General features: G+C 43.8%; 1 protein-coding gene across 1 annotated transcript in view; it reads right to left on the reverse strand.

The window, feature by feature from the left end:
- LOC144782820 (cytochrome P450 2F2-like) overlaps positions 1–26,632 on the reverse strand; it is a 280,070-nt gene that overhangs the window by 35,245 nt on the left and 218,193 nt on the right. The window contains exons 8-9 of the mRNA XM_078662098.1: positions 18,763–18,950; positions 1,283–1,424 (exon numbers count right to left, since the gene is read on the reverse strand). Of these exons, the coding sequence (XP_078518224.1) occupies positions 1,283–1,424; positions 18,763–18,950 (330 nt within the window). The remainder of the gene's footprint in view (positions 1–1,282; positions 1,425–18,762; positions 18,951–26,632) is intronic.

A 26,632-nucleotide genomic window follows, 5' to 3' on the forward strand; every position in this document is an offset into this window, starting at 1 on the left:
GTTTTCCATTTGGTATCATTTAAAAAATAAAATATTTTCTATTTGTATAAATTGGTGTTTTTATTGTGTGTTGTGTCTTAAGTATTTACTGAATTGGTGTTTTTAAACGCTACCAAGTGTTGAGCATGGAAATAATTTTCTAAGACCTATTCTGAGCTCTATATTGTGTCAGTGTTATTATTGCCAGTGGTAAATGCATATCTGCCTATACCAATAATCCACTTTACAACAGTACATATCTCAGCAAACAGAGACAGCCATTTCTAACAGGCATAGAGCACCTTTCAGTGCCCCTTACTGCCCGGTTTTTCATGGCTGTGACGGGAATATAGCTATTTGTCCGCCCATCTAAATTAGATGGACGGACATACAGCCAATTATCCAATGGCCTTTACACCCTCAGGGCATTGAAGGTGTGTATATTTGGTGAAGATGGCAATGGCTCGCCATTTCTACACTGAAGACCCGACCAACTCTTAATGAGGTAGGTGGACCTTCAGGATGGTCTAAAGGGCACTCCTTTCCATCAATAGTTAAATCTGGACCTAAATCAGAAGGCTGTGGGCCAGATTTAACACTTATTCATGCAGCGCAGTGTCGCAGACGCAAATGCTGCACTGCTTGAAAAGAAGAGAGGAGGAGAGCGCCATATCTACAGAAATATGGCACTCTCCACCCCTCTCCCTAGAGCCGGTGCTGAAATCAGCTGCTGTGCGCCACAGAGACACCTTTGTGCCATAGTTCAAGGGCGTCTCTGTGAGTGTAGCGTAGGTTTTGAACTGGAAGTATAGTCTTCCCGTACAAAATATCATGCTTAGACTACCTTTAACCCTTTTATCTTTGTTTATGTGTGCTGTAAATTGCAGCATACTTACAAAGTCACAAACTGAAGGAGAAATTAAAGCATTTCTCCTTCCTTGTCCCTATTTAAAAAAGGTGCAGTTGTTTTACGCTAACCCCCGTCTACTTTATTTAGTAAATAGGGTTTTGCATAAGAAACCTTGGGTGGTTGCATGGGAACGCCCATGCTCCACTCATGTCACACCCCCTTGGCACCTATACTCTGCTTTGTGTAAACTAGTTTAGCGCTGGAAAGTAAATTGGAAAATAAAGGTTTTTGGCCCATTTGTGTCACTTTTGTGACGCAAGCACGGCTTAAAACCTTAGTAAATCTCTACCTTCCTGTCTATACTCTTTAAACGAGCATTTGACATGGACAAACATAACACAAAAGATAAATTACATTTTTTCATGGAGTGACATTCAAAATAGGGAATCATACCTGCGGAGAATGGCATCAAGGCAGGATTCAATCTGAAGCAACCATTTTCATCCAAAAAGTTTGTGGGGTCAAAACTGTGAGGAGTTTTGTACTGTGTCGGGTCGAAATGTACAGAAGTCAACAAAGGAATGAATTCAGTGCCCTGAAAATATACATAACAGAATCACACAATAGCAAGTAAAGAAACATTTGCCAAAAGCAGGCAAAATCAGTAAGTGACATTTTAACCAGGGTCTTTGTGACAACATAGTTAATAAGAACTGAGCACTCTATGGTGTTATGCACAATGAATTGAGCAAATACTCCTGTGTAGCAAATAGACATGACAAGCACTTTGAACCCCCAATAGGGGAGTAGCCACTAAAATAAACGAAACACCACTTTGAACCATATCCTGGATGGCTTCACTCCCTTATCCTCCCTTATCCTCTCTCAATATTTCATTTCCACCACGATCTCTGTCTTCACATTACTCTTTGTTTCTTCTAATGCTTACTTTTTATTTTACCATCCTTTCTCTTTATTTCCTCATTTGTGTTCTACCTTTCCATTTTTTTCTAAATATTGATCTCCTCCCCACCTCAATTATCCTATCTTCTTTCTTTTTTTATATTATCTCTTAATTCAATCTTTCATCCTCTTTTCTTCCCTTCTCTTACCATATTTCATTTTTGTAAATTTCTACTGTCTTTTCTAATGTTCTCTCTCCCTTTCTGTAAAATATGTCTTCTTTTTTTTTCTTTCTTGTTTCCTTACCCACACTTTTTTCTATTTTCCAGTCCTACTCATCTTTTACCTTTAATCTTTATTTTCGTCTTCTTTGCTTTCTTACTTTTTACTTTTCTGTCCCATTATCTTTTACCTTACCCACTATTGCATTTTTTCTTCCATCTTTTATTGTTTCACCTTTCTATCCTTCTTTATATTGTTCTTTTCATTGTTCCTTCTCTCATTCCTTCTGCACTTCCATTTTTCCTTCCATCATTCATCCAAGGGTGGAGGAGCGTCGCCCCACTGCTTTCTCGTGGTGCAAGAAGCAGAAACATAAAATGGTAAAACTACCATTTTATGCTTCTGCTTCTCGCACTGCGAGAAGGCAGAAGTGCCTGGTTGAGTGGGGGCAGGTTTGCTCGAAAGCAGAAGAGGAGTGGCTTTCCCAATGCTTTGGGCCCTGACTGTTTGGTCGGCCCTCTGGGGCCAACCAACCCAGTAATGCACACTCTCCCTTTTCTAATGTTCTTTATTTTCGTCTTCTTTACTTTCTTTCTTTTTACTTTTCTGTCCCATTATTTTTTACTTTACCCACTATTGCATTTTCTCTTCCATCTTTTATTGTTTCACCTTTCTATCCTTCTTTACATTGTTCTTTCATTTGTACTTTTCATTGTTCCTTCTCTCATTCCTTCTGCACTTCCATTTTTCCTTTCATCACTCATCCAAGGGGCGGTTCCTCCGCTAGGGTGGAGGAGCGTCGCCCCACTGCTTTCTCGCGGTGCGAAAAGCAGAAACATAAAATTGTAAAACTACCCTTTTATGCTTCTGCTTCTCGCTCTGCGAGAAAGCAGAAGTGCCTGTTTTAGTGCTAGCGGGTCTGCTCGAAAGCAGAAGAGGAGTGGCTTTCCCAATGCTGTGGGCCCTGAATGTTTGGTCGGCCCTCTGGGGCCAACCAAACCAGTCATGCTCACTCTCCCTTTTCTCTATGTAGGGAGCCTGCAGGGTACATAGAGAAAATGGCCTCCTGCTGGGCGCCGTCCCCTCCAATCACAATGTTACCATTGCAGCATTGTAATTGGGTTAGGGAAGGGAGGCTGCCTGTGGATGTTTCCTGTTCAGGAGAGCAGCAGGAAAACACTGGACCCGACCATGAACTGAGGCGGCACGGGACCTGGGCAAATACATTTTTTACAAATTGTAATTAAACCAGCGCCTTGCCCCCTTGAACCCACTCGACATCTCGCGCGACCCTCCCGTGCAACCCTCCACCCGCGAGTCATACCGCCATCCGTCTTTCAATCAATTTTCTTCATTCATCCACCCATCATTCCTTCCGTTCAGTTTTCCTACCGTCAGTCCTACAGTTCTTCCTTTCATCATTCCATCCACCCCCGTCACTGTATATTTCCACACATCTCTTTGCAGCTCTTTTTTTAAGCCTTTTCCATCTTTCCATCATTCAGTTCTTGTCATTCATATAGTTTTCGCCATTCTATCTTACTCATCTTTGTTCCATATTTCCATGTTTTCTTCCACATTTCCATCTTTCCTGAAATACATCCATTATTCCATCCTTCCTTCTATTGTTTCATTTTTCTGTAATCTATTCTTTAATCCTTCTGTGTTTCCTTTCTGTGTTCCACTCGACATTCCATAATTCCATCTTTCTTACTTTTATTCCTTTCATCTTTCATCCATCTTCTATTCTCCCATCCAAATTTCCATATGTCGTTCAATTTTTCCTTCCAAATTTTTCCTTTTCCTTTCATCCTTCCATGTGCCCTTCCATTTTTCCTGTGCTTCACCTCCTTATTGATCCTTCTAATTGTCCCTGAAATGTCCACCTTTCCATCAGGGTTTCCATCATTCCCGCCATATTCGCTTCCAGAATTTCTTCCATCCTTGCATGTAAGGTTCCATCTGTGGAGCATTCCACTAGTCTAGACATTTTTTTTTTAATGATTTAATCTTTTTTATCTTTCATATTTCTTTCTCGCTTTCCTTTGATCTGTACGTCTTTTATTGCATCTAGTCCTCATTCCAACCTTTTTTCAATCTTTAATTCCATCCTTTCATATTTTCTTCCATTCTTCTACCCAGCAGCGGCCCACCCATTAGGGCGGAGGAGCGCCACCCTCCTGCCACCACAAACCCATTTTGTTATCGTTTATTTTAAACCCCCTGGCCCTGCCCCAGGACTCTGATGAGTCGTGGTAGTGGGTCCAGGGGGATGACACTGTGGTGGGGGAGTGGTAGTGTAACCTTGTCCCTTCACTACGCATGAGGTGTTAAGCCAGCTGTGTCAAACATCTCATACGCAGTAAATCTTTCTGAAGCCCCAGCTGCATTGCTGGGGCTGGAGAAAGCAGGCACAGGCTCCCAGTCTGCCTGGGGGCGCAAAGTCATAGTGCTCAGGCCAATCATGACGCTGCTTTCCTGCAGCGTCATGATTTGCTGCAGTGCAGTTTGCGAGCCTGTCCCAGAAGGAGGAAGAGCGCAGTTGAGTGGACGGCAGAGGCGGCGGCGAGCAGATAAGCTTATTTTTATTATTTATGTTTTTATTTTGTCCTCGACCTCTTCCCCCACCTCCCTCCTCCGGCCCGCCCGGCCTCTTTGGCAGGGACGGGCCACAACTGCTTCTACCATTCTTTCTTCCCCCATTTTTCCTACATTATATTTCTATCCTCTTCTCTATCCTTCTCTGATTGTAGCTGTTATTTAATACTTCCTTCTCTCCATCATTCTGATAGAGTTCCAGCCTTTTTTCCAATGATCCATTATTCTTTCCATGTTTCATTTCATCCTTCAATCTATATTTCCATTGCTTCTTCCCCTTCCTCAGATCTTTCCTTCTACTTATCCACCCATTGTCCGATCCTTCCTTCCATCATTCTATGGTTGCATTATTCTGTCTTTTCTTCTATCTTACTTATCTCATCTTTCCCATCTTCCATTTTATTTTTGACCTTTACTTTCATAACCTTCTGTTTATTTTACTTTCCTGTCCTTCTTTCTTTCATCTCATTCCTTCTTTCCATCTTCACATTCACCCCTTTCCTTTCTTTCTTCCTTCAATGTCCTACCTTACTTTCTCTCTCTCCATTTGTCTCACTGAGGAAAATTGAATTTTGCCTTGTCATATGTGCCTACGTGTTCCCCATCCCATGTTATATGTGCATGATCGATATGCATATATCCCCCTATGATCGATTAAAGACGCAATTATAGTTGTGTCCAACTCTAGTATGCCAGTTTCCAGTTCTCGTGAAAGCAACGAGTATTAGGCCTATGTTGCCACGTTTTATAGTGTGCACGTTAATTCATTGAATTGTCCCCGTTTCTAGGCCTCAAAGGGCCCGGACACCAGATTCAAGCTCCAGTCTCCTGAACCCACTCCGAGGAGCGAAGCAGCCCCCACCTGCATCCCTGACCCTTCACTTACTTCCTGCCGCGCAGCGCGGTGCCCGGCCTGGCTCTGCCTGCCTGTCTGCCAAGAATATGTTATGCCTCTAGTTATCAGTTCAGCTCTCCGTCTTCACATTCCTAAGCTAGCGAACCACATAAACAGCTTCAGCTATAGTCTAGTCTTTCTGTCTCCCTGCAAGAGAATTACTGTATTAATCTTCATGGAAGATTCATAGCACACGCAATACATGTAGAATATATGCATGCACCAGCCTTAGTGTCAAGTAGCCTTTACCCTGATAACTTTTAGATTCTATCAACATGTACTCCAAACACCAGATACCAGATATGCTATAGGTACATGTCGTCCTGACACCGCAGACTTTAGTCTCCTCTTCTAGTGCAGAAGTCATCGCCCCCAGTTCTCCCCGGTAACACGTCATAGCCCGTTTGCGCGCACCACTAGGTTAAAGGTTCCAGCTGCTCAGGTAGCCCCCTCCATGTTTCCACCCACTTTATGACACTTCTGTGACGTTCTCATCACATGTCTACGTGCACGCCCTGTGCACGCCTTCTTTTCACGCCCATGTGTTCTTATCTTATGCTTGTCACTTGTTACGCCTACTGTATGTAATGTAATTGTGATGTTTTACTATATATACCTTGTACTGTTAATGAGACGTTGCAGCTGCCTTCTGTGCCATTCTATTTCAGGCTGTTCCGATCCTGTCCCTTCCCTTGTGCCTGATTAAAGCCTGTTAGACTCAGATACATCGGATCCTGCCTCTTATTTATTGAGCTATCTGTTATTATTAATGTATTCAAAAATAGTACCGGTAATTAATTATTTATTTACCACATAAATGGCGCCCGAATAGGAACGAGCCCCTTCCCCACGCGCCGGCGATGTAACGCAGGCCCCCTGACCCTTCTACAGCCGTGACGGAACTCTACCGTGCACGTGCAGATATTTCTGCTTCAAGTCTCCCTCAGGCCCACGGAGGAGACGGAAACTGCGGTCCGGCATCCAGACGAGGCGGTGAGGAATGCGGTTCGTCCCGACCAGAGCCCAAGCCGAGAGAGCAAGGTCCGAGGTATCCGGAGGCCCACCTGTTTCTGAAGTCCGAAGTTCGTAGTCCAACGTCGTAGCAGTCCAGTCCAGTCCGAGGCCTTCAGTTTCTGCTTCCCGGTGAGTACCGTTGCGGGGGAAGTATCTAGACAGGTTCATTAGTTTGTTCCTGGTCCGATGGGTTTGGGTACACAGATCCAGTCCGAAGTATTCACCTAGGTGGATACGGTATGACGTGTCTCTTTACGAGACCGGTATGTTCTGTACTGTTTTAGCAGTGCATCCAGTAATTCTAGTAAGTCCGTTCTCGAGAAATTCAAGTGTTAGGTTTTCAGTGTATCAGGTAGTATTCTGTTCGAACTGTTATTAATGTATTTCTATGTCGTGGTATGAGTGATTTGTTTGCCATTTCATTACTGTGATTATTGTGTATTGTGTTCGCAAGTACAACTCAGCCATGCCTCTGTTTTCGAAGTTACGTCAGATAAAAACCAGAAAAGGGTTACTCGAAGAAGCAGTTCCTGTCCCTCCTAGGGACAGTCCTGGACATTTCATGTATCACAGGCATGGCTTAGATGCCATATTATATCTAGACTTATGGGTGGATTACACGAAGGATCTTGAAGAGAAATATAGATGGCCTGTATCAGGTACATGGGATGCCGAGTGCATCATGCGAGTAGAAGAAGCATTATGGAAAAAGAAAGCCAGACAATCCCAGAAAGATGCCATCGAGTTATGGCGCAAAGAATCTCATAGAAGAACCGAAAAAGAATTCAGAAAAACAGAATTAAGGTGGGAATCCTCAGAAAAAGCCCAAGAAAGGGAATTAATCGAAGAAGGTGAACGAGTTAGAGCAGAACAGTCAGACAGACAGAGAAATGCCCTTATTAAAGGTATGTATCCTCTTCTTGCCGAGGGCTTGCCGAAGGCAACCCCGGAAGCACCCTGTAATTTACTGCCACCATTGGTCCCGATTAAGCTACGTCATAAACCAACCGCAGCTGAAATTTTTCTTTCGTCCTACTTGGACGACACAGTCCCAGCATATGCAAATCCTATTCCGCCCGCTCACCCTCAGCATCCTGTAAATAATGTAATTCCTGTTCCTCCAGCCAAGTTAATGTGCCAGTACCCCCGGACCAGCCCACATTAAATGTACCCGCTTTGCCAGTCACTTTACCAGCACGTACAGTATTAACTGACGATTCTAGTTCGGGAGCAGCGGGGGGAGGTGCACCTATCACCCCGCCTCAAGTAAGACGACTGACGCCGCGAGAAGCAGCGTTACACCGTACGCCAAAAGTGGCTACATACACAGACCTCAAGCGACTTCTTACTGACTGTATATATGATCCAGTTCCAGGCGAAGATCACATGGTATTATATTCAGTACGTTTAAGAAGGGTTGCCAACTTTTTGGTCACCCTGCCCGACATGAAGGAACATCTAGACAGAATATATCGTTTTGTCCGTACAGGGGAGGATCCAGGAAGTATTCACGAAGCTATGGCACACAAAAAAGCCGAGATTCAACATATGATTTTACAGTTCTTGATTAACTGTTTAATAAGAGAACAAGATTATCCTGATAAAGATAAAGACGAGATGAAAGGTCTGACCAGGTGGAGTGACAATATAGCCGAGGGAAAACACAGGACACAAGGTAGTGTAGAAAGTATGTACAAGAAAATTCGTAAGGAAATTATAAGTATACACCAGAAGGAGGAAGCAAAAAGAGGAACCGAGAAAGAGAATGACTCTTCTAGTGAAGAGGTAGACAGCGAGAATCCCTCCAGAATAGCGTATGTAGGTAGAACTAGATTTCCCGACAGACATTCACGCCTAGATTACAAGAAAGTTTTTGCTCCTCCAGTACCAGAACAGTGTTCTCTTGAACAAGTATTCCAGGCCACCGATCAAATTCTGAAATCACGAATAGGTTATAGTGAGCTTAGTACAATGCATGAACAAGAACTAGCCCGATCAGCAGTCCGATGGACTAGTGATTCTACCACGTTTCCAGATGAAATAGTGGCCCAAACGTTTCTGAAACTGCCCCCAGCCGAGCAGCGTCTGGTGGGTACATATATGATCCAGCACCTCATTACACTGTATGAGGATCAGCATTCTGATCCAGGTCCTTTACATGATGTACTGAACGAGTTACTCCTAAACAGATGGAAAGGTCTAGGTACCGATTTAATTAGTGTCATATTAGAACAGCGCCACAAATACAGAACGTTCCTGAATCCACATTTTGTTCCCGTTCCACCCCCAGAAAGAAAATCATTCTACATAGACAGACAGAATCCGTTACGAGAAGTACATCCAGTTAAGGGAAAGGGGGGTGGTCTACAACGAGTATTTGTCTACACCCCTATCACGAAAATAGAACTTCTGGAAATGAAAAAGTTAATACCTTGTCACGATAAAGATCCAGCAGGGTTCCACCGTGAATTAAAGGACATGCTCCGTATGGGAGAATACACGTATCCTGATATCATTAAAATGTTAAAGGTCCTGTTGCCTGCGGGCACATATGAAAAACTCAAAGAAAAAGAATGGGAGGTGGGAGAGAAAAAGATAGATTGGACCGCATTAGAGACTGAAGATAACACACGAGTTCCAGGTACCGGTCTTGGGGATAAAGCTAAAGCATTGCCCGAATTGTTAATACAAGTTTTGCCAAGATTACTAGCCACGAAAAAGGAAGATTGGGATGCCATCTCAGCCTGTAAACAGAAACAAGACGAAGATACTAGTGATTTTTATTCTAGATTTGAGAAATGTTTCATTATTAATAGTGGTCTGAAAACAAGTAGTGAATCGTACCCACATCTTTTTGTTACCAAACTAGTTGAGAATTCAAGTCCACAAGTTAAAAATCGAGTACTGAAAGTCGAAAGTACCTGGCAAGCTAATACTCCGTCACAGATGCTCCAGATGCTACAGTACCACCAGAACAGAATTAGGGAGGAGCAGGAACATGAAAGAAGACGTATGAAAGACACGAAAATGAAAGTATTAGTTGCACAGTCTGTTCCGCAAGACAGTCAGAAGAGGGGTCCGAGTCAAGCCAGTCATCCTGCAGCTCCTGTTAAAGGGACCTGCAATTACTGTAAACAGCCAGGTCATTATATAAACGAATGTGCAGTTCTGAAACACAACATAGCTACTGGTAAAACGAAAGAGAGACCACGTCCGCCTAGACAAGAACAAGTTTCACAGACTTCCCAGCCACCGCAGAACGCACAACAGACAGTTACAGTACCGCAGCCTATAGCTGCAACACAACACGTTACACAGCAGATGTACCAGTACGCACAGTCAGAGTATCCAGATTACCAGCCATATTCATGAAACAGCCTAGAGAGGGAGGTTGGCTTGCCTCTCATCGAGATTCCTGTAGATCAAGAGGGTCCCTATGTACACAGTCAAGTATTAGGGGTTGACAGAAAGTTTCTGATTGATACAGGGGCAAGTAGGACTACCATCAGTCATGACGAGGTTCCAGGGGCTCCACTCTCAGGCTCTAGAAATGTTTCCCTTGGATTTTCAGGAAAGCCTATTGTTAATGAAATATCGAAACCAGTTACTCTAGAAGTTGGTCCATTGTCCCGAACTACAGACTTGTTACTCACGAAATCATGTCCAGAAAACTTATTAGGCATTAAGACCCTGAAAGAATTAGGAGCAGTTATATGCTGCTCCCCAGAAGGGGTGCGATTGTTTTTGAGAGATTTTAAAGGTCATTATGTATTACGTGATTTTGATCCAAGATTATTGAATGTACCACAGCATTTATGGGCGCAAGGCCCAACTGATGTAGGTTGTATGCACATCACACCCCATCGTGTCACTCTGAAGAAAGGTGTTGTATTACCACGAATCCGACAGTACAAATTGCCACCTGAGGCTGTAGCAGCCTTATCGAAAATTATTGACGAACTCATTGCTCAAGGAGTAGTTGTAGAAACTGACTCCAATGTATGTAATTCTCCTATCATTCCGATTCTAAAACGTACTGATCCAAATGCACCTCCAGTTTATCGATTAGTGATTGACCTTCGAGAACTTAATAAATGTATCATACCCCAGTACCCAGTGGTTCCAGATATTTCTTCCCTATTGACTGCCATTGATTCTGAAGCTACGTTCTTTACTGTTATCGATCTCAAGAACGCATTCTTTAGTGTCCCCATTCATCCAGACAGCCAATTCCTTTTCGGATTCTGTTTAAATGGAAGAAACTATAAGTTCACATGAGCTCCTCAAGGCTTCACAGAAAGTCCTAGCATATACAGTCAAGCACTTAAAAGACAACTAGACAATATTCACATGCCAACTGACACTGCTCTGCTCCAGTATGTCGATGATCTATTGATCACAGCCCGTTCTGAACGTGACTGCGAACGTGCGTCACTTACAGTCTTGTATTTTCTAGCCGAGATGGGGCACAAGGTGTCCCCTTCCAAATTGCAATTCTGTGTCCAGCAAGTGGTCTACCTTGGACACTTACTGTCCAAGAGGGGTAGGCAGTTGACACCAGACCGTATCCAGTTAATAGCACATCTTCCACAGCCCAAGACTCAGAAGGAGGTACGAGCTTTTATCGGCCTCACTTCTTACTGCAGACAATGGATTCCTCAGTACGCATATCTAGCCAAGCCACTGATACAGTTAACGACTCAGGAGGCAGCCGTATCGACTGTCCTCCCTTGGACCCAAGAACATACACTTGTTTTCAATGAGTTAAAGAAAGCTTTATGCCAAGCACCTGTTCTAGCAACACCGAACTACAGTAAGCCTTTTACACTTTTTGTCACTGAACGTGATGGTACTGCATTATCTGTTCTCACACAAGATCAAGCAGGACAATACAAGCCCTGTGCTTATTTCTCTAGCACATTAGATCCAGTGGCCCAGGCTCTGCCTGCGTGCCTCAAGTCAGTTGCAGCCACAGCTCTAGCTATCAGACAAAGTGATTCCATAGTGCTAGGACACTCCCTGACAGTACAAGTTCCACACTCTGTGGAAGTTCTTTTAAACCGAACACAGACTCAGCACTTGACAATTGCACGTTTAACAGGTTATGAACTGACACTGTTCCAGCCACACATAGAAATCAGACGCTGCAACATTTTAAATCCCGCTACACTGTTACCGTCAGTTACCTCAAATCCTGCCACACATGACTGTGTGGAAGTTGTTAACACCATGACAAAGCCACGACAAGACTTGACAGACATTGCATTACCTGACCCCGACCTGACACTTTATGTGGATGGTTCATGTATGAGAACAAGTACAGGAGAACTAGTAGCCGCGTATGCAGTGACTACTGACACTGAAGTTATAGAAACACATCGTATTGACACCCTGTCTGCTCAAGCAGCAGAGCTCGTTGCTCTGACTCAAGCCTGCATACGATCTAAGAACCTGAAAGTAAACATATACACAGATTCACGTTATGCATTCGGAGTCGTACACGACTTTGGAGTGCTCTGGCAAGAAAGAGGTTTTATGACTTCTCATGGAACCAAGATTCAGCATGGCCCCCTCATTCAAGCTCTGTTAGATGCAATACATTTACCGACAGCTATCGCTATCATGAAGTGCAAGGCACATACGAAAGTCACTGACATCATTTCCCAGGGTAACGATCTAGCAGATCGAACAGCCAAGCTTACAGCTCAGACTCCAGACATTCCAGTTACCACGACACAGACAGACATTCCAGATCAGACTACTTGTATGACAGTTAAGGACCCTATACAAGACGTACTAGATATACAGTTACATGCTACTCTCGAGGAAATCAAGAAATGGTCCGAACAAGGAGGGGTCCAGACAGATCAAGGATGGTTGACGAAGGGAAAAGCCACATGGTTTCTCCCCGACTCTATGGTTCAAGTCATTATTAACACTGCACATAGTCCAGCACACTTAGGAGAAAAGGCCAGGTTAGACAGTATTCAGAATCTCTGGTTCAACAAGCATTTACGAGCAGCAGCCAAGCAGAAAGTGCGTACCTGCATGATCTGTTGTCAGTTCAATCCAGGTAAAGGTGTCCCGGTGGAACAAGGTGGATTCCATCTTCCTGACCACCCTTTTGAAGTCCTCCAGATGGATTATATTCAGATGGAGCGATGTCGAGGTTTCAAGTATATCCTCGTAGTTGTATGCGCTTTGTCCAGGTGGACAGAAGCATATCCAGTTCCAGATTACACTGCTGCGACCACTGCCAGGCAGTTGGTTCGTGAGTTTTTCCCCCGCTATGGTTTACCTAGGGTCGTGTATTCAGATAACGGCCAGCCATTCTCATCCGAACTCATGAAACAAGTATCTCTTCTGTTAGGGTACCAGTGGAAGTTCCATTGTGTACGACATCCTGAAGCAGCCGGTCTCGTAGAGAGACATAATCAAACTCTGAAAATCCGCATTGCCAAAGTATGCGCAGAGAAAGGCGTAGATTGGATAATAGCACTGCCAGTCGCCCTTTTCTATATGAGAATGGTCGCTCACTCCCGTTCAGGTCTGTCCCCTTATGAGGTAGTGTTCGGTCGTCCCCCAAACATGTGGGGTACACCTAGACCACGTACAATTACAGATGTTGACAGTAATATGCTGACAGATTACCTGGCTTCCTTGATGTCTGCACTACTCTCTTGTCGTTCACAGGTTGCCGCTGCTTTTCCAGACAACACTCAAGTGAAACCGCATGAGGTCATACCAGGCGACCTGGTCCTCGTGAGGAATTTTGATCGTTCAAGTCCGCTGGAGCCCCGCTGGAAGGAGCCAAGACTCGTATTGCTAACAACGAGGACTGCCATCAAGGTTGAAGGCAGGAAGGGGTGGTTGCACTCCAGTCATGTAAAGTGATTCCATGGACTCAGACCAAAAACTTTTTTCAAGGACTGCCCCGTTCCCAAGGACTGCCCAGACACTGAATCTAAACTTCCCCTGTTAGAGAAAACTCCGCAGCAGGAGTATAAAGAAAAGTTAAGGTCTAGTAAGTCAGCCAGTTTAATTGTCTAAGTCCCTCTCGGGTGAAACGGTTAGACAGGTTCCTGACATGTATGAGATAGACCCACACAATGAGAGAGTTAGTCAAAACTCTAAGAGAATACGTTACTGTAAGAATGTTCGAAGTAGATGCGTTGTTACTCTATTTTTCATGATATTTCTGAGTCTTATGGTTACCTGCATAAGTTATGCCTTACATTTATGTTTTCCTGTTAATTCACATGTACATATGTTTTCTAATGTTACAGTAGAGCACACTTTTAGTGACCTGCCTCCTCACGAGTTATCCTATCGTCTTGCCATGCGCAATAATACGTTTATTCGAATGTTACACTATTCACATCAGACCAGCAATGCCACTAATTGTTGGGTGTGTGGTCGACTCCCCCCTTTCCAGACACCGAAGGGAGTTCTGCCACTCTTTCCCTATCCGTTTTCACATAATGGGTCGTGTGGAGCATGGTCCACGTTAACGTCATCCTCAAATGATATGTCTCTTCTGAATAGAACATGTTTCCCAGACAAGGAAGGTCTTTCCCATAGAACAGGGTTAGATCTAGAAAATGAAGTATATGATCTAGGTAATTATTCCTCGAATTTCATGGTTTTGAATGTTCAGTCCGAGACTACTCCAGAAATGCCTGCTATTTCAGTTCTACCCGTGAAAGGCGAATTATGTGTCAGAAAGAATGGTTCCGCACATGTGGGACATAGTGATTGTACCACTGTGGTCGAGTATAGTGACAGTGGGAAATCTATTTTCAAAGCCTCACGTCATTCGTATTTCGTATGTGGTCAGACCGCATATGTACGTCTGCCCCTCGATTGGGATGGAACATGTTACATTGCCTTCCTACTGCCACCAGTTTTCCTAGCCCCATCCGATTATCACAGAAACACACATCTAGTACACGTTAGACATAGAAGGGAGACTGAGTCCCCAATTGTCGATCAAACTGAAACTGCCTTAGGACAGTATCAGGATTTCAATAAAGGTTTCTTTTTCTTCATAGGTCCTGTCCAGAATAGTAAGTTAATACGTAGGCTAACCAGAACCCTTGAAGCAGTAGTGAATGAGACTACTTCCGCTTTAGGTAACTTAACTGAAGAACAATCTGCTATGAGATTTGTCGTGCTCCAAAATCGTCTCGTCCTTGACGTCATACTGGCCGATAGGGGAGGAGCTTGTAGAGTCATCGGATCTAGTTGCTGCATTTTCATTCCTAATAACGCACCGTCTGTTTATTCAGCTATAACCAGACTTCATAAAATTGCCCATCAGTTACACCAGAATCCAGGCACCTGGACATGGTCCGGTTGGCTCTGGAGTATAATATCTGCCTGGGGATGGAAAGTATTGTCATTCCTAGGTATAGCAGTAATGATCATATTCAGTTGCTGTCTCTGTTTACAATGTGGCCCTGCGATTTGCGGCTTGTGTGCTACCTCTTGTATTCCTAGTCCTAAGTCCCGTTCCAAGAAAATTCAAGACGAGCAAATGATGCTATATGAACAGATAGATGGTATCATGAATATTGATGTTTCCTGATGGAAACGTAGGGCACAAGGAGGGAATGAGGAAAATTGAAATTTGCCTTGTCATATGTGCCTACGTGTTCCCCATCCCATGTTATATGTGCATGATCGATATGCATATATCCCCCTATGATCGATTAAAGACGCAATTATAGTTGTGTCCAACTCTAGTATGCCAGTTTCCAGTTCTCGTGAAAGCAACGAGTATTAGGCCTATGTTGCCACGTTTTATAGTGTGCACGTTAATTCATTGAATTGTCCCCGTTTCTAGGCCTGAAAGGGCCCGGACACCAGATTCAAGCTCCAGTCTCCTGAACCCACTCCGAGGAGCGAAGCAGCCCCCACCTGCATCCCTGACCCTTCACTTACTTCCTGCCGCGCAGCGCGGTGCCCGGCCTGGCTCTGCCTGCCTGTCTGCCAAGAATATGTTATGCCTCTAGTTATCAGTTCAGCTCTCCGTCTTCACATTCCTAAGCTAGCGAACCACATAAACAGCTTCAGCTATAGTCTAGTCTTTCTGTCTCCATGCAAGAGAATTACTGTATTAATCTTCATGGAAGATTCATAGCACACGCAATACATGTAGAATATATGCATGCACCAGCCTTAGTGTCAAGTAGCCTTTACCCTGATAACTTTTAGATTCTATCAACATGTACTCCAAACACCAGATACCAGGTATGCTATAGGTACATGTCGTCCTGACACCGCAGACTTTAGTCTCCTCTTCTAGTGCAGAAGTCATCGCCCCCAGTTCTCCCCGGTAACACGTCATAGCCCGTTTGCGCGCACCACTAGGTTAAAGGTTCCAGCTGCTCAGGTAGCCCCCTCCATGTTTCCACCCACTTTATGACACTTCTGTGACGTTCTCATCACATGTCTACGTGCACGCCCTGTGCACGCCTTCTTTTCACGCCCATGTGTTCTTATCTTATGCTTGTCACTTGTTACGCCTACTGTATGTAATGTGATTGTGATGTTTTACTATATATACCTTGTACTGTTAATGAGACGTTGCAGCTGCCTTCTGTGCCATTCTATTTCAGGCTGTTCCGATCCTGTCCCTTCCCTTGTGCCTGATTAAAGCCTGTTAGACTCAGATACATCGGATCCTGCCTCTTATTTATTGAGCTATCTGTTATTATTAATGTATTCAACAATAGTACCGGTAATTAATTATTTATTTACCACCTTCTTTTTCTTAGTCAGGTTAATAATCAGACAACCCCACCTTTTAGTGTTTGACAAAGTGGGTGGCTGAAGCATCATAAAATGGCGGTTCATCAGCCACGCTAAAGATTCCCCACCCCAAACGGAAGTGAAGCCCCCACAGGATTTGTGCTAGCAGTGCAATCAATCAATGATAATACTTTACAACCAGAAAACTCCCTGCATGTCAGGTTCAAACAAACTTTGACTTTAGGAGTTTGTTTTCGCAAAACCACAACTGGAAATGCAGAACAGGGCCTAAGCAAATTTGCACTTGCTTGCTGTTTTCCTCAGCGTATTCGGGGCAGGTGGGCTCCACTGTCGGTTAAGGGTGCCCCAAGTAACAGACATGCATCTCTAAGCCAGTATTCTATTATTGTATTGATATCAATTAACCTCTCTCTGTCATATGACCTTCAGTCACTGACACTATCACACTAAAAAGACAAATGGTTTTGGCAAAGCCAAGTGTGGCTTTAGCAACTGCTAACAGTAGTAGGTAAATTCATAGAAAAACGAAAACATAAAAAGCATATTGGAGAAGACAAATTCATGGAAAATGAGTGGAAACATTTTGATGGAAATGCATTCAAATCGAAAATGAAAGGGGCATTTAAATGAAAACCTAGTTTAATCGAAAGTACAGTGCAATGAGTATTAATGTCATCAGTGATTTGTTGAATATTAAACAATAAAGCAATAGTTGTTAAATGTTTATTTTAAAAAAATGGCACTAGCAATAGAACAATGGAACAATTTATGGTCAAACAGGCACGAAAGTCGCAACTTTAGGAGACAGGCAGACACATTGCCTTTGATATGGAGTGGATTTTAAAAAACTTTGGACCATATTATCAAGTAATTGCGATAATGATAGCAAAGCGCTCCTAGCGCATTTTTGTCTATCGCCATCTATCGCTGAATTACATCGCCGTGTTAGCGGCGTATTAGCAATGCTGTGCTAACAAGCGATGTTCAAACCAGCGATTGACGGTGAGAAACATCATTAGCCTGTGAAAACAAGCGATGATTTCACAGCCCTAATGAAAAGCTTGAAAATACGGGAGTGTGGGCTTAATTTGTCAATCTCCCTCCCATTAAAAAGATAGCTCAGTCAGGATTTTACCTGACGTTAGATTCCTGCGATCCCCGCGGTTAGCGCAGCTATTTTTCTCGTGTGTCTGGGTCTGTCTTGTTAATAGCGCGATGTAATCTTTGCGACTATTTTGCTGTTGTTTTGTGAAGGAACACTTACTTTGCATCTAATTAGTGATGCAAGGCAAGGCATTAGTAAAACTGCTGCTAACGTGTGCTAATGCATGTTAGCAGCGCATTGATGATATGGAGAAAAATATATTGCCGCATTTCAGCCGAAAATGGCCGCCAAAGCGGCGATGTTGGGCTTGATAATATGCCCCTTTCTCTTAGTAACTTTTCTCTCTGCTGTAGATGTATCCTCCTGCAGTTAACAGTTTGGCACACTGTGAGCTAATATATTTTACTTCAATTTCTTTTCAGAGTTGTTGGCCCTGGGATCAAACACAAAAGATGTAAAGGGTCTATTCTGTTTAATGCAAGGAAAAGGAACACTACATTTATAGCAGATTTGTGTCAGCAAATGGTTACCTTTACATTTTGTGTGACTGCAGGAGCTAACAGAAATCTTGTGGGACTGCTCCCTCTGCTGCCTTCCAGTTAGTATGACAGTTGATCTGGCAAAAGATCAGTACACTGCTGCTTCACAAGCAAGAGTAGAAACAAGCTTGAAACAGAATAAAAATAGCCTTTTTCAAGAAAAGACATCCCTCCAAAAGATTTTGTTAAAACAAACAAACCAATGCTAAAATACATAATTCTATAAAAATAAAACGGTTCCATGTAATTGTAACAATGACAATGTAGTTCGAGGATGACGTTTTCCATGAATTTACTGCTAGCTTCTTTACTGGTGTCAGCCTTGGAATGCGATTGATCATGATTTCGCAAAACAAAAAGTGCTATGGTGGCGGTCGATTAAGGCACAGTATGCATTCAGGGCCTCATTTTTTAAAGTGACGCATCGCTGCGTGAATACAACGATGCGTCACTTTCATTGCGCCCTTCTTGCGACATGCTGTTACAGATACATCAGTATTTCTGACGTATCTGTAGGCGCAAAAATGAGGCATTGCTGGAGTGTGTCACAAAAGTGACGCAACTTCAGCAATGAGTCATTTAACATGGGCAAGTCCCATTTCAATGTGCCTGCGTCAGTCTTAGTCTTACGTGAAGCAGGCATAGGATATTGACCCATTTGCGCCCTAGAAGTGGCGCGGTGAAATCTCATAGATTTCACTGCGTCACTTCTACGAGGCTTACTTGCGTCAGAATGCCCACCCTGCATACATTATACCTGGCGCAGGTATAATGTGGTGCAGGGGTTTACATAGTGACGCATCCATGTAGATGTGATGCAAGGGCTCATAAATAAGCCCCTAAGTGTCCCTATAAACGCAATACCCTGGCACTTCTACTATACCTTCGGGAACTTGTATCCTCCGATCTCTACGTCCACTGTCGCAGCGTGTGTGATGGCAAGAGGGATGACGTCACCGTATCTCTGGATTTCATGGATCACTGCCTTTGTGTAAGGCATCTGCTTCTTGTGTTCAAGCGACGGGCTTTGGTTACGACCAATTACACAATCTATCTCCGCCTGCACCTTTTCTGGACAGAAAATGGTTACTTAGCTGAGCACAAAATAATCATAGCATAGTATGCAGAGTGGCAAGCCTTTAGTGGCGTGTAGATAGGCCTACATATCTTGTTGACAAGAAAGGGGTCGGTGAAATGAGGAGACAAGAAGTTGTAGTGTCCTGCGGGACACGTTCTAGTGTTCTGCTTGTTTGTACACTCACACCAACACTACACCCATCACATGCGTCACCAGTCAGGTGACCCTGTTAACAAAAGGGGCTGGGCGCGCGTGCCCTGGACCAGTTAGCCAACTATAACTGTGGTGTCTGTGTTGTGATTCTACTAGCATGTGGGCCCAGGGCCCACCACACCACAGGAGTGTCAGTGACTTGCAGAAGAAAAACAATAGAATCTATAAAAGATAAGTGATGCCCTCTCAATCACCAAGTTCATACATTGCAATAGTCACTACTAGACCAGAGCATCACGTTGAGGACCACATTGATATAAAGCACAAAAACCTAAGGGGCATATTTATCATGGTTTGCGTTCACCTTGTTCCGAGAAAGGAAGCGCAAGGGTATGCAAAAAATAGAATGACATTACCAAGCCACGCAAGTGGCCCAGTGTGACTTGGTAAATGTGCAGTAACGCAAGGCAGCCTTCTGTTACTCTGCATCAAGGAGGCATTCCATTTGTGGAATCTGGGTATTCCTACTCATTCACCAATAGATTTTGGCACATTCCCAATTTTACCATGAGTGGTAGTTCTGGGAATGCATGAAAATGCTACGCCTTTCCCAGGGAGGCGTAAGGAGGAAAAATAGGGTTTTCCCCCTCATTGTTTCCTCTTTCTATGTGTGCTGCATTCGGCAGCACATATAGAAAGAAGGCAATGCCTCAGAGAATTGTTATTGTGCAGAAAGGTGTCTCTGCCTGCACAAAAACAATCCTGCCTACAAAATAGGAATATTTGCACCATGGCACAAGGGTGCATGTATTGACGCAAGGAAGCACATTGTGTGCCAATGCAAGATGAGAACAGGAATGCACCATATATTGTTAAGTATGGCTCATTCCTTCTCTCGCTCCCTTTCACACAGCGCAGCAAGGTGTCTTGCTACATTGCATTAAAGTTTGATCATTCTGGGCCTAAATGCAATTGACTACCCACACTGTAATAATATAAACTACATACACAATTACTGAGTCTGCAACAAAATGCTTCTTTTAAAGACAGTAATGGCTACCTTTACATAACATATGCTTATAGACAGATATGAAGTTTTTAAACAAGCATTGACCAATTCAATAGGTTTGGCTTTTGCTTAATAAGCAATTCGCAAATTAGTGTGTGTGGTAATGTGGTCTGGTGAATCAGCTAAAGAGGGATGATTGGATGAATGCTCGGTAAAGGAGTGCATGGATGAACGAGTGTATAAGTGGCTGAGTGCAGGGATGGATGATTATGTGAGTCAGAGCATTGATAGATAAATGGTTGAGTTGGTACATGAATGGATACATTGTTAGTGAGTTTGTGGATGGATGAGTGACGACTAAGTCAGTCTGTGGAAAGAAGTATGAGTAGGGGAAGACAGAAAAGGGCAGCGATTTTGCAAGCAGAAGCATGAATCGAGAAGTGATGCAACATTTGCTGGTCATTTTTAGGAGCAAAACAAATAACCCACTGCTACAACAAGCTTTAAACAAGCAGGGTCAGACTGCAAACCAAAGGCTGTCCTGCACAGAAGAAAGTCCAAAAGAAGGCAGGCCAATAAAGCAAGTTATTCCCATAGGTAAGCTAGGAAGTAGTGTAAGTGTGCATCAGCTTTGCTGCACCGCTTTAAAGTTTTGCTAACAGAAATGGGGTTGGCTCTAATCAGCAAGTCCGAACATCGCCTGATGACTATTGACTGAGTGTTCACCCCGAGAACCAGACGCGCCTCGTCACCGAGAATCGACGCGCAGATTACCAGCCCTGACGCCGCTGAGTGCCTACCCATTCAATCCATTTCCGTGTTTGAAGCACGACACCGTTCCGGGTTACCCCGGCCGGCCTCGCACTGTTGTCAAAGACTTCCCCCATTGAAGACCAGTCGGCTTTTACATCAAGATAAATTTCTGTCTGCTCCACTATTGGAGCGTGCTTAGGTGCTGATGAGAATCCCGTGAGTAGTGAGGATTCGAAACGCGTAGACCCTTTAAGGTCAACCTTTGCCACCCTGGTGCCTGAATGTTACGCCACCTGGTTTGGCGACAATACACCCATTGAGTGTCTAATATATGTTTTTCCCAACTTCTAAATGCAAAATCAATAGTGGTGTACTTCTTGTTTTCATTATTCCTTACAATTTCTGGTTGACCCTATGTATTTTACTATTGCTTGAGTGTGAGTGGTGTGAATGTGATATGCTTGTAGAGCGTTGAGTTGGTTGCTATTACATTTTTATTGTTTTGTGTCCAAAGTATTTGTTTGTGATGATTACAATCTACAAAAATGTTTTGACATAGAAAATTTGTGCGATGTTGAAATCTTTGTGAATAAACAGCTATTCATTAGCAATAAACCCAGGTATTGAACTGATGTCTGTACTTTGGTGAAAATCAGTACCAAAAAAACTTATCAGCACTGGCATCCCCTCCTTGTTGTCGCACCGCTTTAAAGGGCAATTCAAAGTTTCAACTAGGTCCTGAAAATACAATTGTCCTCTTTATACCTATATACAAACCTTAAATGTATCCCTCTCCACGGCTAAGGTCCCGCCAACCTGGAAACATGCCATGGTTTCACCCCTTCTTAAGAAACCATCGGCTGACCCTAAAATCCTAGCAAACTTCCGTCCAATATCCCTCCTGCCTGTTCTCTCCAAAATCTTGGAGAAGCATGTCCATGAACACCTCGCAAGGTTCGCGGAGGCAAACGTCATCCTGCACCCTTCCCAATCGGGTTTTCGCTCCGGATTCTCGACGGAGACTACACTACTCGAAGTTGTGGAAAATCTCCACCTACTGGTCGACAAGGGGGGAATCAGCTACACTGATTCTACTCGACCGCAGCGCAGCGTTCGACACCATCTCCCACAACATACTGCTCGCCTCACTCTCCAACATGGGCATAAAAGGAAAGGCACTAGATTGGATTGCTTCTTTCCTGACTCTCAGAACATTTCAAATATCCTCCAGTACTGCGGCATCTAATGTCCATTTCTCCCCACATGGAGTGCCACAAGGATCAGTGTTAAGCCCCCTGCTTTTTAACCTTTATGTATCCCCGCTCGCCCAGATCGCTGAAGCAGCTGATCTTAACATGTTTACATACGCTGACGATTCTCAAATCATATTCTCCCTCTCAAACAATAACCACGATTTCCCTTCGCTCCTACAGACAGGCCTCAGGAACATATCTACCTGGATGAGCAAGAACATGCTTAAACTAAATGGCAGCAAAACATAGGTTTTGATAGTAGGTCCCAATCAAAACCTCTGGCATTCTAGACATTGGCCATCCGAAATGGGCCCCCTACCAACTCCATCGCAACAAGTCCGTAATCTTGGCATTACCATTGACAACGGCCTAACTATGGAGCCCCAGGTCAACAATCTCACAGCTACCTGCTTCACAATCCTGAGATGGCTCAGAAAAATCATATGGATGCTCCCGGACGACACACAAAAGACGGTGATCAACGCACTAATTACCTCCCGTTTAGACTATGGCAATGTCCTTTACCTAGGGGCATCTCAGGCAGTCATGAGACGCCTCCAACTGGTACAAAATGCTGCAGCCAGACTGCTATGTAAATGCAACAGGAGAGATCGCATGTCCAGTCACCTAAAAGCACTCCACTGGCTAAGAATCGACAACAGGGTCAAATTTAAAACTCTCAGCCTTATGCATAGAATAAAATGGGGAAATGCACCCAGATACCTTCAAACCCTCGTGCATACCTACACGCCTGCCCGATGCCTGAGATCTGCCACTCAAGGCCTTTTTTGTATCCCTAAAACACACCGTGCGAGGATGGGAGGAAGATCCTTTTCTCTCCTAGGCCCTAAGCTTTGGAACTCCCTTCCGCAATCCCTCCGTCTGGAAACCCGTTACACCTATTTCGGCAAAGCCATTAAGACCTGGCTGTTCAACCAGTGACCTGTTCTGGTTTTCCTCCTGTGACTTTTTTTTCCTGCCTTTCTGGTTCAGTATCTTTTTAGCGTCGGGAAACCGTTTTTGGGTAGCTGTCGCGCTCAATAAGCCTAATAAATCAATATAAAGGCAGTAAAGAACCACCCCAGGCTGGAGGTTCAACATGTCCTCCATCAAGACTAAGAAGTATTACATTTGGCGGTAGAGTTGGGAAGTCCTGTGCACATGAGCTGCATAACATAAAGGAATAAAGAGCAACCACTGCATCCACAGCAGAAGGGCCATCAACTGTAGCCAAGCTTGGAGGTGACAAGCACTGCAGAAGGGAGCAACAACCAGGCCAGCAGGGGACAGTAAGTGCTCAGGGGTTTATCGTGAACTCATTCTTCATTATGTAGGTCTGTTTCACAAGAATCTGTACTGTTTACTCTGTAACTCTATGACCTAGTGCATGAAATCTGGATAATGTATTCTGGAAACAAGGAACCGCAACCTCTACTCCATGCGCTTACTCTAGTTAAAAAGTTTGTGTGTTCCCCTCTTTTTCCATTCCCCTCCCTTCCTATATTTCTCCTCTTTTTCTCTTCCCCTCCCTTCCCATATTAAATTAATAGATTATACAGTTAAGATTGTATTTCCTATTGCTGCAGTTTATTGATATTTTTCATATTATATCAATAAAGTTCCTTTTTCAACTAAAAAAAGTTAGTGTGTGCAGTGATATAGACCCAGGACTCTGTTCAATATGATCCCCTATTCCTCCATCAGACCCACCACTATTCTACATTTGAGGGTAATGTGGGCAGTGGCAGCTGAGCATGGATGTGCCCTCCATTACAGGATGAGCACATGCCAGTCAACATCATTTAGAACCCAGCTCCACCAGCAGAACGTCATCAGCACACAAAGGGTGAGAGTGGCACTCACCCCTTAAATGCACATACATGCTGCAGCACGGTTGGTAGCAAACGCAAGGAAATCAGATCACATCGCTCTGATCCTGAAGCAACGCACTGGCTACTGCTAGAAGCATGAACCGACTTCAATGACGCTAGTATAATACACAAGGTGGCACACTTAAGGCTCCCTTACTACCGGCAGGAAAAAGTCCACACCACAGGGAAACAGATAGTATGAAGAGGGAAAGCAAGGGTGACACAGGAGGCCCCAAAAACAAAGGAAACCAACAATACACAACAGGCATTTTCTTGCCTATCCCACAGACTATGGAATCAGACCATAGAATCCCTGAGGAAAATTGCAAAGCTCTCTATATTACAAGGAAATCTTACAATGCCATTTTAGGGTCTTCCACTCTAGCATTCTCCTCCATTGTAGATAGGCTCCAGTTAGGCTAAATATGTTATATTGTAAATTCATTTTGAGTCAAGACCGGAGAATTCTATTTTCTAATTTTCTCATAACAGCCAGAAAACATTTTATAAAGAGATGATGACAAATAGAAATATTAACAGTTAAAGAGCGATACCTCCTAAGAACATCTAGGAAAGAACTACATGATGACAAATAGACATTTTTACAATAAAGTAAGTACAAGTCATAGGAAAACCTAGGAAAGAACTACACAATGATTTAACAGAGTTCAATTTCCTATCGTATTTTATGAAGCCCTCTTTTGGCCCATCCTATTTCTTGTTGCTCATGGCAGATATTTTTGTATTTCTTCATGTTTCTTTTAACTTTATTTTTTAATAACCATCGCCTCTATTGTAAAATATAAATTTCTTATGCAGTAGTTGTCATTCTGGAACGTTTGATTAGTATTGTGTGATTAGAAACTTTGGGGCATATTAGCAAGAACCTCGTTAAAATTATCGCTGTTTTAGCGGCAGGAAACTGCCGCTAAAACGGCGATATTGGGCTTGCTAATATGTGTTATAGAATTCCAATGTAAGTCCAGGTTAGATGTGCAGGACATCTAACCTGGGTTTCTATTGGAATTCTATAACACATATTAGCAAGCCCATTATTGCCGTTTTAGCTGCAGTTTCCTGCCGCTAAAACGTCGATAATTTTAACGAGGTTCTTGCTAATATGCCCCCCAATTCTTAAAGAACCGAATTTGTGTTTCAAATTTCCCTGATGCAACTTTCTTCTCTTCAGAAAGGACATTTGCATCGCTAGGGCCACGGTGTCTCTGTTCCCTTACTGCTGGGCTTCGTCACGGAGCAAGCAACACTATCAATGGGAAATATGGGGCATATTAGCAAGAACCTCGTTAAAATTATCGCTGTTTTAGCGGCAGGAAACCTCCTCTAAAACGGCGATAATGGGCTTGCTAATATGCGTTATAGAATTCCAATAGAAGCCTCATCCAATTCATGCGTTCAATGTGGCACTGTATTGTCTATCATTGAGGTGGAATATTCTAACTAAAGACGCCTATTCACATCCAGATCAGTTATACCCGTTTTCAAGCTGGAGACCAGGGGCCATATTACAACGGCTGCCTTGGGGGCGCAATGGGCATGTGCACCTCCAGGGCACTTTGGCATTAGAGAAGGAGCCGCGTATGCTTGTGCTACCCCTTCTGTAATACATATAGCACTAGCGCATATGTAGCACCAGAGGTATCATTACAGGGTGTTCATTCATTTGCAAGGGGGCGTTGCTCCACGCAAATGGAATCACTTTGCCTCCGTGCCTGTGCCATATTATGAACAATGATACAAAGGCAACCATGCCTTTAGGATGCGCATTGAGAGCGCACCACAAAACGGTGACGCGCTTTCAGTGCGCCTTCTTAAGGCAGCCCTCTGGAGGGGAGAAACAGGGTTCCCATGAACCCCCCAGACATCCCCTTGCTGGCAGGTGCAGTCACTCACTGCACCCGCCTACAAGAGGATCTTTTTCCTTTATTTAAAGTGCAGGTGGGTTGCCGCCTGCACTGTGAAACATGGGGTGACTCTGAAGCAGCTGCTCCACATTTCACTTGAATGCGCTGCCCCCAGGGCAGCAGGAATTTGTGGCTGCCCTGGGGGCATCGCATCTATATTAATACGACACACTTTCCCTGTTTGCGCACAGCACACCTATTTAAAGGTGCGCCATGGCGCAAACAGGGAAAGAGCGCTGCATATGTAATAGAGCCCTAGATCCATTACTGCAACCAATGGATGCATTATTACAACCTTGGAACAGGGGTCTTCCATGTGCTTCTACAAGTGCTAATGCCTGAAGAGATAAAGAAGCATCACCACTCAGGGCGATACCAGACAAAGAACCATAGGCCAAGAACCATGCCCTTTTCATTGCATCTCCTAGGAAATAAGGGCCTCAACAAAGTGGAAGGGAAGAACCCCCTGGCCAGTGCTAAAAACACTAAATAAACAGGGGTATGGGGAGGCAAGAAGGACCCCAGTGCACCATCTGCCGATTTGCACCAGTGCACCAAGCACGGCATGTGGCGTCTCCTATAAGGAGTACAACAGCATCAGAAACATATTGAGGAGCGCCTGTAAGGAACAAAGACTAGGTGGTACCCTGTCAGACAGGGAACAAGGCACAGTGCATCCGCACTATGCCATGAAAATAAAACAATCAGAATCTA

This window comes from Lissotriton helveticus, chromosome 9, assembly GCF_964261635.1.
Source record: "Lissotriton helveticus chromosome 9, aLisHel1.1, whole genome shotgun sequence".
Classification (NCBI taxonomy): domain Eukaryota; kingdom Metazoa; phylum Chordata; class Amphibia; order Caudata; family Salamandridae; genus Lissotriton; species Lissotriton helveticus.